General features: G+C 52.6%; 1 protein-coding gene across 1 annotated transcript in view; it reads right to left on the reverse strand.

Moving 5' to 3' along the window:
• Nucleotides 1–7,558, reverse strand: part of Osbpl5 (oxysterol binding protein like 5) — a 71,031-nt gene extending 63,473 nt beyond the window's left edge. Inside the window, exon 1 of the mRNA XM_029541003.1 lies at nucleotides 7,540–7,558. Coding sequence (XP_029396863.1) covers nucleotides 7,540–7,554 — 15 coding nt within the window. The 5' untranslated portion in view covers nucleotides 7,555–7,558. The remainder of the gene's footprint in view (nucleotides 1–7,539) is intronic.
• Between the last annotated feature and the right edge of the window lie 4,760 nt (nucleotides 7,559–12,318).

Raw genomic sequence — 12,318 nt, forward strand, 5'->3', positions numbered from 1 at the left:
GTGGGGTGGGGGTGGGGATTGTCTTAATTAAGCCAATCAATGCCACACACCTTAGGTGGCACCATTCCCTAATCGGGAGCTCCTGGACTATGTAAGACTGGAGAAGTGACACTGAGCACAAGGGAGCGAGCATGCCTACATTCATTTTCCTGTGCTCTTGACTTTGCCTGTGACAGCTGTGACCGGCTGTTCAGTTGCTGCTTTGACCTTCCTGGCATCATGGAGTATAAACTGGAATTGTAAGCTGAACCAAACCTCTCTCCTCTAAATGGCTTCTAAACTGTTATCACCACAACAGAAATGGAACTTGAACGGCCCATTGAGGAAATGATGGAACGAAACATCACCCATAGGGAGCTGTCTTCCAAAGGCACGTGCACAGAGGGGCTGTGGGACGTGTACACACACACGGAGGGGCCGCCGGAATGGATACAAGCTAAACAGTTGGCAGTGGAAAAGCCCCAGAGGCCATTCTGCCCGAGGTCAAGGCTGTCCCTGTCCAGAGCAAATTCCATCCTGGTAGATCTTGTGTCTGTTTAGTCATCAGAGCCTGGCTCTCTGGATGTGGGAAGGGACCACAGACATTGGGACCCCAGCAGTCAGTGGTCTGTGGTGGCTGCCTTAGGGTCTCATGGAACAGGGGATCTATTCTCCTGAGAACAGATGTGGCTCCTTGGCATTTTCAGTCTCTGACACTGAGGCCTCAAGCAAGAATCCAGTAGGACCATGAGTGTAGACTTACAACCATGAGTGTAGACTTACGTTGGCTGGGTGAGGGACTTGTCAGCATAGAGGTAGCTGAACAGTAGGCGTGAGGGGTGCTCTCTCCTGGGCAGAGCAACTCTTGGCTCTGGGCCTTGACTCTCCAGGTATACAGAAGGGGATGGGTGGTACCCTGTCATATTGGAGGCCATGTAAACTCCAAGACAGGCTGGTAGTCTAAGCCCTTCATGTCTTATCCTGCTAGCCAGAGAGGAAGGGACATAGGGTGGCCTGGGGTGATGTGGGTAGGACTGTAAGGCTCAGAAGCAGGATGGGGAGTGACAGAGGCCCTTCCTGAGCCCTTGTGAGCCCACGACTCTGACCTCAGGTGGGAGGGTCCACTTTATTCCTGAGGTAGAGAGGACACGTGGGTACATGTGAGAAGAGCATTTGCGAGGCAGAGGACAGATAAGAGATGGGGTAAGCATGTCACCCCTGGCTGTATGCAGGTCTGCAATGGGAACCCCAAACTCCATGTGCTTCCTGCAGGATGTTCTTGCTCTCTCTCTACACTCCTTCAGTGTGTGTGTGTGTGTGTGTGTGTGTGTGTGTCTACATGCACACGCGCACACCAGATCAGCCTCAAGGGGTTTTCTTCGGGCACTGTCCACCTTGCTTTTGGTTTCTTGTTATCTTCAAGCCTCTTACTGGCCTAGAACTTTCAAGTTAGGCTTGGCTAGGCTGGCTCACCACTAAGTCCTAAGGATCCTCTTGTCTCTGCCTCCCCAACACTGGGGTTACAAGTGTGTGCCACCATGAGCAGCTTAAAGTCAGGTTCTGTGAGGACATCCTTTCACAGTGAGGACTTTGCAAACTCCCTCCCCAGCACAGAACTTGGGATTCTTACACCTTCAACCTCCTACAGTCAAAGGAATAACAGAGTTCGTCTGGAGTGATGGAAACAGGCTGTAAGCAAAGTGGCCTGGGGTGGCTGCCATCAGCCACACACCAATGCAGGCTGAGGGTGTAGTGGATAATCCAGGAACTCACTTTAGAATATTTATTTATTTTTAAAGATTTCTTTATTTATTATATGTACGTACACTGTAGCTGTCTTAAAACACCTTAGAGAGGGCATCAGATCTCATTACAAATGGTTGTAAGCTACCATGTGGTTGCTGGGATTTGAACTCAGGACCTTTGGAAGAGCAGTCTGTGCTCTTAGCCGCTGAGCCATCTCTCCAGTCTACTTTAGCACATTTAAATGTCACTTTGAACAGCCTCAGGTGGACTGTGGTTGCCAAGGCACACTTTGCTTTGTGACTGGGACCTTGGGCTCAGTTGGGGCACCAGTTTGCAGGTGGCAGTGATCCAGAGCTGCTACTGAAGATGTCCCATTATCCAAAGGTACGTGCAAATTTGACATATTCCCTGTAGAGATGCATGAATTTTCCCAGAACTAGAAAGAGCATCCCTAACATACAGGTAGTATCTGCTGGCACACAAATGCATGGAACACCAGTCTTGGCAAGCATGGTCAATTGACTTTTGATAATGGTGTCGGAACGTCTCTGAGAGTGAGTTAGGCAATCTTCTACTAGAGAGGAACAGTGTCTGGCCACACCCTGAGGGGTGCCCCCTGTTCTACCTGTCACACATAAATAAAACTAAAATAAACCCAAAACAATTTAAAAGAACTCTCCCTGGGGCTGAGTGGGGTGGGGCGCAGTGGCCCACAGCCACCCTGCAGTTGACAGAGTTCCTTTGATCACTCTTTCCATGGTTAAATGATTTGCCCTGTTACTGAGCAATGCTGCTGGCTCCCACTGGGCTTTGAGATCCGCAGGGAGCACATACATAGGTACTCAGGCTCCAGTCAGGGACCCATCATGCCTGGTGAGGGGTGAGAGCAGAGAGCATCCTGACCCTGCACACAGAGTTTTGTCAACTTGTTGGGGATTGTCCTGCTGTTGGGCAGGACACAAAGGTGGGATGAGCTGGACAGGCCTGGCCTATGCTGGAGGCCTGTGTGTCCTTGCTCTTTCTCACACACTTGACAAGGACAGCTGAGGTGAGACATGGTGCTGAGAGCTGCAAGGAGCCAGTGACAAGGACAAGTCCCAGGTCTGGAGAAATGCAGGGTTTGCTTGTGATAAGGCCTGGGCTTGGAAACCTAGGGAGGCAAGTTCAATGTCCAGAAGGTTAGTGAGCCCTACAGCTGGCCAGTGCCCAGGTGTGACATGAACTTGACTAGGGTCAGGCACTGTATGTCTCTGGGGAACACACCTGGCAGTGAGCGAGGCTGAGTCCTACCTTCCAGAATGCTGTCTGGGGGAACACAGAAAGATGGATGGGTAGTCTGCCTGGAGAGCCCTCCCTGCCTGCTGTCTCTGCCACAGTTGCAGCTCCTATGTCTCCCACCGGGGAGTCTCAGCCTGAGGTGGTCCTGAACAGTCCCTGGGTCTGTCTGGAGACAGGGCCAAAAAGAAGTGGCTGCCACACACTCCTAGAGCAGCAGGGTTTGGAGAAACAGATGCTGGTATGACAAGGACAAACGATGGGCCAGCCAGGACGGCTGTCCTCAAAAGGACAGCTCCTGACTCAGCCAAGATGTGACTCTCACCAGATGGAGGTGAAAGATGGGACCAAAGCCGCAGGTCACCCTGGCACTGGGTGGCCTGCAGGTTTCTGGCTGGCAGGCCTCAGATGTCCTTGTCCCTGCTCCAGCTTCATCCTAGAGAATGTGAGGAGGAGGTGGGCCAGGGTGACCTGTCTTGTTTGACTCATGCAATGGGGACTGTATAAATTTGCAGTGCATGAGGCCTGGGGGTAGAGCTCTGGCTGAAGAGAAGCAACAAGCACAATATTGGGAGGTTGGGATTGTCAAGCCCTCCCTATCCCCAATGTAGGTAAGATTGTCTCCTCCATAGAAGGCACCAACCCAACTACACCCTCATAGTCACCCCTGCTCCTGGCTTCTGTTGCTCATAGATCCTCTACCCCAGCCATGACTGCAGCCTCATGTAGAAGGGGGCCTTGCATTGGCTCTCATCAGCCCGAGGCTCCCAGAGGCAGCAGGTGGGTTTTCTGCTATCTTCTCACTGGAGTGGCCACTGGCCTCACTTTCCATCCTGCGGTGACCCTTTTTCCTCCTTGGCTGGAAGCACAGGAGTTCTCGATGCTTTCCCCAGCCCTATTGCTATTCTTGTCCACACCTCTGCCTGCCCGCCAGGGCCAGGAGCTGCTGGCCAGAGACAAAGGATGTCGAGGAACTGGGAGCCCAGATCCCCAAGGGACAGTACATAGGGTCCAGCCTCCCAGGTACCAGCAGGTGTCTGGATGAGGCCCAGCCTGAGGTTAAAGGCTCAGACCCAGGACTCATGTCTGCAGAGCACAGTAGGTCCCACTTCTAAGAGTAGCTCCTGAAGCAGAGCATAACACACAAGTTCTAGCCGGCTCCTTCATGCAGCCCTTGTTGGTAAGACATCTTCTTGTGGGGAACATTGGCCCTACTGAGGCCTGAAACTCAAGGACATTTTGCTAGTGGGTTCAGTAAACACTGTGCCTGGGGTCCATATGCCATGTTAAAAGTACCAAAACTCTGAGTCCTCAGCTGGCTGTGATGATGAATGCCCATAGCCCCAGAAACTAGGAGGCAAAGACAAGAGGATTCAGAGCTTGAAGTCAGCCTAGGCTATATATGGGAATTTCTAGAGTAGCCTAGGATACACAAGACCCCACCACCACCACCAGAAAAAGACAACAAAACAAACAAACAAACAAACAAAAATCTGCACTTCCAATTTATCCATATGCATTGTCACATCGAAATTAGTGGTATTCCAGTGATCTGACCATCACCTTGGCCAACACACAAAACATCTATCTCGCTACACACCCAGCAAGCAGCAGATACCTGCAAGCATTCGGTTCTCAAGACCACAGTGGTGGCCGCTGTGATTATTGACAGATTGGGGAAAGCAGAGCAGAGAAGGTTACAACTGCTCACTCCAGATGAGAAGCATCAAGACTGGCATCTGAGCCTGGGTCCTGAGAACAGGACCCTACCCCACACCCTGCCAAGAGTCTGCTGCCACCTAGTGGCCTCTGCCTTGCTCTCTGCCACTTACCCTACATTTGGGGTTGCGGCAGGAGAGGCCTCATGCAGAACCAATGACAAGGGTTAGAATAGCATCTATGGCAAACTTGAGACCACCTGTGTCTTAGTTTTTATCTCCCTGGGCTGACCCTGCTCCATCCCAGCTACTGATCTCAGGACAAGCTCAACTCATAACATGGAGTGCTTCAGCCTGCGGGCTCTCCCAATGGCTTCCTTGGGTCCTTGGCAGGTCACCAGGTGTCAGGCTAGCACTGGACCTGCCATCTTGTCACCTGAGAATATGCTATGCTACCTGGGGCACCCCATGGCTCACTAGAGGGGCAAAGAGGCAGGCAGGGAGGGGTAGGGACAGACAAGGAGGGCAAGGCAGCTGTCATCTGGGCTCCCACTTCCCTGCACTGGCCCTACTTGGTCCTCTGTTCCCTGGCTTGTGTGTCCTCATAGGGATGGGTGGGACAGCAAGTAGTGGAGGTGAGGACCCTTTGCTGCTCAGTCTAAGGGAAGGGTATAGTAAGGATGGTCTAGTGATTCAGGTCTGGGAATAGACTCTGCCCCCAGGGCTGGAGGGGGGTCACAGAGTTGGGAAACAGTAATGACTCTATTAGACTGGGGCTACCCCAGAGGGACACTGCAGGAGGGAAGGGTCACTGTGGCAAAGAGGATCCCATAGCACCCCAAATCCTGCTAACACCTTCAGAGCAGTGGACAACTAGGACTCATAAGACCCTGTGGCCTCAACTTTGGACTCCTGACCACACCTAACTCACCTAGAACCATCAGTTTATCTGTCTTCTCAGAACGAGTGGCAGCTCTGGACTCCAGACCACATCATGGGATTTGGCCTGCAGTTTTAGTGACTGGGTGCTGCCAGCTCCCCTAGGCATGGTGCTCAACCCTTTAGAGGGAGCTCGCTGTCCTCCTGCCTGCTCAGGTCCTGTGCAGCTGCTTCTCTTAGATGGGAAGACTGAGGCTCAGAATGGCTCTGTGGTCCCCCAAAGCCACAGAGGCAGGGTTGTCTCCAGCATCAGGTTCTCAACTGCCATATTTGTCTAAAAACAGGCCTGGGATGGGGGTGGGAGGGCTACTCTGGCATGATGCTCAAAAGACTCCAGGACACAGTGATCTCTAGTGGGCAGGACCCTTGGCTGGCACAGGGAAATGATGCCAGGGTGGAAAGCCCAGTGAGTCTGAAGAGCCTGCAGGAGCCAGAGCTCCCTGGTGGACGGGCAAGCAGTTTGTGTGGCTGCCTCTTGCAAGGTGTGTTACATAAAGGCTGGCACAGATTGAGCAGCAGCCGTCACCCTTGTCCCTCCTGGGCTTCGGCCATGGAAAATGACAACCCTGACTTTCCTAGCACATGGGGAGCATGAGGCTCTGATGGCTCCATCCCTGCCTCGGTCCTCATTAACCAGTACCATCACCCCAAAGCCCCGAGCCCCGAGCCCCGAGCCCCGAGCCCCGAGTCTAGAACTGCAGGGAAACCCTGTTTCTTTGCAGCGGCAGTGGGAGGTAAGAGCCACTGGCACCTGCTCCTTCCTTGGTAGCTCTTGTGTGACCCCAGCCTCCCTACACTGACCAGCACTGAAGGCCGTGGGCCAACCTTACTCTACATGATGTGCTCTTAGAGCCCCTCCTCTCTCAGGAGTCATCTCTAAAGCTGATACTGCCTCTCCCCACACAATGTGGGCACTGAGATATCAGGCCAACGAACAGGGCAGGGAAGGGGCAGTGTGCCCCTTCCTATCAGGCACAAGGCTGATTTCCCTCTAAGGCAGTGATTCTCAACCTCCCTGAAGCTGCAACCCTTTAACAAAGTTCCTCAGGTTTCAGTGACCCTCCCAACCATAACATTCAGTTGCTACTTAATAACCAGTTTTGCTACTGCTATGAATATCCGATATGTAACTTCTAAAAGGGTCATGACCCATAGGCTTCCCTAGGGAGCCTGCACCAGCCAGTGTCCTAGGAGCCCAGTGTCCTAGGAGCCCAGCGCCCTAGATAGCCTCAACCTGGGCAAGTCAGTCTACTGACTCCCAGGTGGCCCCCGGGACCCTGTCTGTACCTAGCATGGATCTAGCCAAGTTCTTGGCCAGTTCCTGTCATAGGGAGATATGTCTAAAGAGCACCCCAGTATTGCCCCAAATCTCACCAATGCGCTACTAAGTTAGGAATTGAGAAACAGCCCCTTTCTTCTTCGAGTGAGCTAAGCTGGAAGTCTCCCTCTGGGAGGAGACATAGGGTGTAAGACACACTTCTGACCAGCCTGTTGGGCTTCCCTGCTCAGGAAGTGTATGCCACCCCCTCAACCCTCTGGCAGTAGTGCTGGCCGTGGGTGGTAGCAGGAGCCACCCAGACGAGTCATCAGGACACTGTTCGTGGGTGCAATGCAGCATCCTGTCCAAGACACCTCAGGGCTGCTGGAACCAGCCGCCCGCTCCCATCACGCCCCGCTATCAGTCTTTGAGGCCGAGAACTATGGGGGGCGAAGGGGGCGGGGAGAGCAGACCTAAGGTACCCCTCCGACTTCCGGGTCAGGAGACCAGGTGCAACTCTGGAGAAACTTCGAAGTCAGCAGGAACCCCTACAGGGTCTCCAGACTCCTCCCTGCATGACTCCAGACCCTCGGATGCCCAGTGAATCTCAGCAGTGTGGACTCAGGGATAGGGCAAGGCTGCTCGGGGTGGGTTGTTTTTTTTGGGGGGGGGGTGCACACTCACCGTGCAGCACGGCATGAGGGCACAGGGCAGAAATCTCCTCCGGGCTGGTCCTCAGTTCGCCACACTCAGCTCTGCTATCTCCAGTGGGTTGGGCCACCAAGTGAGCTGGCCCCGCCTCTAACTAGACGCTTAGAGCCAATGGCAAGCAGGACTCGACTGCCCCGCCTCCAGTGGAGGCTCTTCCTGGCGGGATGGCAGTCACGGGCAAGTGTAGCGCTGCGCAGAGGGCACGTGGAGCACGCGACCCAGAGCTGAGGGTCTTACTGTAGGGACGCAACCCAGAGACTTACAACCAGTGACCCACAACGGTCTCGTGTGTGGTGTTTGAGGACAGCTGTCCCCTCCAGCAGGGTCCCCTGCAACCTTCTTCTGGGCACCCAGCCCGACCTGGCTGCAGCAGGAAGTGCCTTGGTGAGATCTGCTCTTACCTAACACCAGGGCTGTCTCTTCTGCGGCTGATTTGAGTAGGGGATGCGGGAGGAGACATGGTTCCTTAACAAACACCAAAGGCCTCGCTGACAGGCCCCCAGCATCTCTATGGCCTTTCTCCTCCAGGGACAAAGCCTAAGGCACAGAGAGGGAGAGTGGCCCGTCTTCTGTATTGTTTTGCTGTTTGTACTGTGTGGACATCGGCTCCTCCCACCACCACGCCCAAGTCCCCCTCCCCCCCCCCCCCCCCCCCCCCCCCCCCGGCCCTTTCCTCTTTTCCCTTTCCCTTGCGTAGGCTGTCCTTCTTCCTCTCCTGTAGCTGCCCAGGAGGCCTATTTGGACAGAAACACCATGTCTGCTCCTGAAAGGCTTCTCGGGGTGGTTGTGGGGGTGGGGGCAGTTGGACAATCTTAGTATCTCTCTGCTGTACTTACATCAGCAAAACCGTCCCTGGCTCTCCAGTGTGGGTAGCTGCCTTTGTATGTCTATCTGTGGCAAGGACTCACTTTTAGCTTTCTTTTAGCTCTGTCCCTGGCACAGACTCCAGGGCACTGAACCCGAGGGCACAGGGAAGAGTGGTCAGGCCACAGGATCTTGGCAGCAGAGGTTGTTCAGTGTGGCAGTCTGGCGGGCTTATCTGCTCTGTATACCTCAAAGAGGAAACAGAAAGCCTTAGAGGCCACCTGCCGGCAGAACACAGACTGTGCCTCAGTTGACCTATCTTGTAAGGGTCAAGAGGAGTGACCTTTGGAAAGAGATGAGTGAAGTTTATGGTACCGAAGTCATTAGTAAACACTAGACGAGCTAGAACACTAGATTAGAAAACATTAGATGAGCTCTCTCACCCGACTCTCAGATGCTCCTCCTAGACGGAGGGGGGGGGGCTGCTGCCCAGAGCATAGGTGTGGCTCCCTGGCTTGTCCTGGCCACTAGGGGGAGGACTTGTGCAGATGGGGGCTTTGTATCTATGCATGCGTACTTGGGGATACTGTGGCAGAAGGAGGCTGCTTTATGGACGTGCGGGTCACGGGAAGCAGCGTGAGATGCTCCCTTTGTCCGTCCTGGGTGTTCTTGGGTTTCTAGGGCATCCTGAATCCAGTAGCTGTGGCTGGGGTCCTAGCATCTACCAAGAGGACACCTGTAGGTCCCTGCCTGTCCTCTGCTTTGTCTGACAGCAGCAGCCTGTGCTGCCTCCCTCCCTATCTCCCTTCCTTAATCCCTCTCTATTTTCCCACTTCTTCCTTGCTGTTCTTCTCTGTCCCTTCCTCTTCTCGCTACTTCTCGCCCTTTCCTTTCCTCTATTTAGCATTGCCTGGACACCTAGCAGAGTTCTTGGGTACTCATGACAGTATCAAGTTAGAGGCATGGATCCTGACTCCATGATCACTTGAGCTAGCATTTGTCCTTGGCAGGCAGTGGGCATGCCTTAGGGGAGGAGTGGTGGGGATGATGATGATGGTGGTGGTGGTGGTGGTGATGTTGATGGTGGTGATAGTTTTGATGATGGTGGTGATATGGTGATGGTGCTCATGGTAACAGTATCGCTGATGGTGATGATGATGGTGTGATGGCAATGACGGGGTGAAGGTTGTCTAGTGGCAGTGTGTGTCCTGGGCTAGCCCAGCCCTATGTGAGAGAGGATCTGTCCCCGGGTCATCTTCCTCTCCTGTTTTGTTCCATCAGTTTATCTAACTTCACCCTGCCAAAGTGTGGCACCAAGAGAATTTTGCAGCCACCGAGAGCAAGGAGGGAATATGTGATGTGGGAAACAGCCCCCAACTCGACTCCAGAGTGACTGTTCTGTGCTGGGTGAGAAGTTGGCCCCCTTCCCTGTGCATACTCTAAACAGCCCTATCATATAATAAGGCACTAATGAAGATGGTACCCTGCCAGACCCTGCTAGCTCCATGGGGAGGCCCCATCTGTCTCTTTGGCTCTCCTGCCTTTGGTGAGACTGGGTCTACCTACCTCCCCACAGGAAGCTGCCAAACATCCTTACTCAGCATCTCCTAGGTACCTCCTGCAGACAGCTTCTTCCAGGCCATTAACTGCCCAGCCACCTGCTAACTCATTTGGAGACAGGGCTGGGGCTTCTGTCTACCAGGCCTGGGCATCTGGGCAGCTCAGGTTCTTCAGGGCTCACCTAGCGGGTACTCTGAGCATCGCAGAAGCCGAAGGACAGGCCCTGACACCACCACTGCTGAGCATCAGGTACATCAGTCACGCTGGCTGGGCCTCCGAGTTTCTTCACCTATTGGAGCTATGAGGCCAGTGTGAATAGATTTCTAACCTGGGAGGGAATTCTGTGTGGACAGTTTGTTACACATCATGAAGGACGGGATGTGGTGGGACACATCTGTAATCCCAGCACTTTGGAGGCTGAGGCAGGAGGGATATCACAAGTTGGAGGTCAGACTGATCTACACAGGAAATTGAGGGCCAACCAGGGCTACATAGCAAGACTGTCTTTGCTGCTATACAGATGACCTGTAAAGCTCTCCTCAAGAGCCAACCGAGGGGACTGGAGAGATGGCTCAGCAGTTAAGAGCAGTGGCTGCCCTTCCAGAGGTCCTGAGTTCAAATCCCAGCAACCACATGGTAGCTCATGACCATCTGTAATGTGATCTGATGCCCTCTTCTGGTGTGTCTGAAGACAGCTGCAGTGTACTCATATACATAAAATAAATAAAATCTTAAAAAAAAAAAAAAAGAGCCAACCTAAATACAAAGGCAACCTGTGACTCAGTTCATCTCCTTGGCATTCACTTGTCTCACCCAATTACCACAGGGCAATCTGATAGCCAGGAGGAAATTGCCTTCTGATGTGCCCTGCGGATGTTCACAGGTAGCTCTGAGCCCTTATGACCCGCCAACGCTCTAAGTGAGAGCCTGATGCTCCCAGCAACCACCCACTCAGACCTTTAACTGTAAAATAACGTGTTCTCTCCTCCTCTTAAAGGAACCCAGAGAATCTGTGTATCTCTCTATGGGTCATTGCATATATATATATATGCAAATACAGGAGCTGAGCAATGATGAACACTCACTGCTCAGTCCTTAGGCTCGGAAGCTGGAACCCAGCTCCCATATCGGACAGCACACAAACACCTATAAATCTAGCTTCAAGGGATCCGATATCCTCTCCTGGCTTCTATGAATGCTTCACACTGGTGTGCAACATAGTCATTCACACAGACACAAGCATACACACATATAAATAAAGTAAAACGAATCTTCTTTTAAATTATTATAGTTTTTGAGGCAGTGTCTCACTCTGTAGCTCTGGCTGTCCTGGATCCTGTCCCTGCTTCCCAAGTGCTGGGGTTAAAGATGTACACCACTACACCTCTCTAGAACCAATCTGTGTGTGTGTGTGTGTGTGTGTGTGTGTGTGTGTGTGTGTGTGTGTGTGTGGTGGTGGTGGTTTTTTGAGACAGAGTTTCTCTGTGTAATAGCCCTGGCTGTCCCAGACTCCCTTTGTAGACCAGAGAAAAAAGCATTTTCCCTGTAAGTCTGGGATAAGACAGCTGTGCCCATCTTTGTGGTTCTATCCTAAAGAAGGCCTTGGCAAGCTGGGCAGTGGTGGCGCACGCCTTTAATCCCAGCACTTGGGAGGCAGAGGCAGGTGGAATTCTGAGTTCGAGACCAGCCTGGTCTACAAAGTGAGTTCCAGGACAGCCAGGGCTATACAGAGAAACCCTGTCTCGAACCCCCCCCCCAAAAAAAACAAAAAACAAAACAAAACAAAAAAACAGAAGGCCTTGGCAGTGTGGTAAAACAATAGGCTATCACAAAAGGCAGTGTGGTAGGGTAGAGAGGCCACGAGTCTTTGCCAACCTCAGAAGTGAGGTTTGCATATGCCCATCACATTAGTGATGATCACATAGTATTTCCTCTTTGTCTGTTAATAGGGGTAGTTTAAACCGACTTTTAAAAAATATTTTTTTATTGGGGCTGGAGAGATGGCTCAGTGGTTAAAAGCACTAGCTGCTCTTTCAGAGGTCATGAGTTCAATTCCCAGCAGCCATATGGTGGCTCACAACGATTTGTAATGGGATCCGATGCCCTCTTCTGGTGAGTCTGAAGACAGGAACAGTGTACTCATATACATAACATAAATATTTAAAAAGAAAAGAGAAAGGAAGAAGATGGAGAGTAATAGAGAAAGAAACTCCTTGGGACAGGAGTCGTGGTGGCAGGTCCACACCCCCCACCCATCCATCCATCCACCCACCCATCCATCCATCCATCCATCCATCCATCCATCCACCCATCCATCCATCCATCCATCCATCCATCCATCCACCCACCCACCCATCCATCCATCCATCCATCCATCCACCCATCCAT

Source organism: Mus pahari, chromosome 1, assembly GCF_900095145.1.
Source record: "Mus pahari chromosome 1, PAHARI_EIJ_v1.1, whole genome shotgun sequence".
Lineage (NCBI taxonomy): Eukaryota > Metazoa > Chordata > Mammalia > Rodentia > Muridae > Mus > Mus pahari.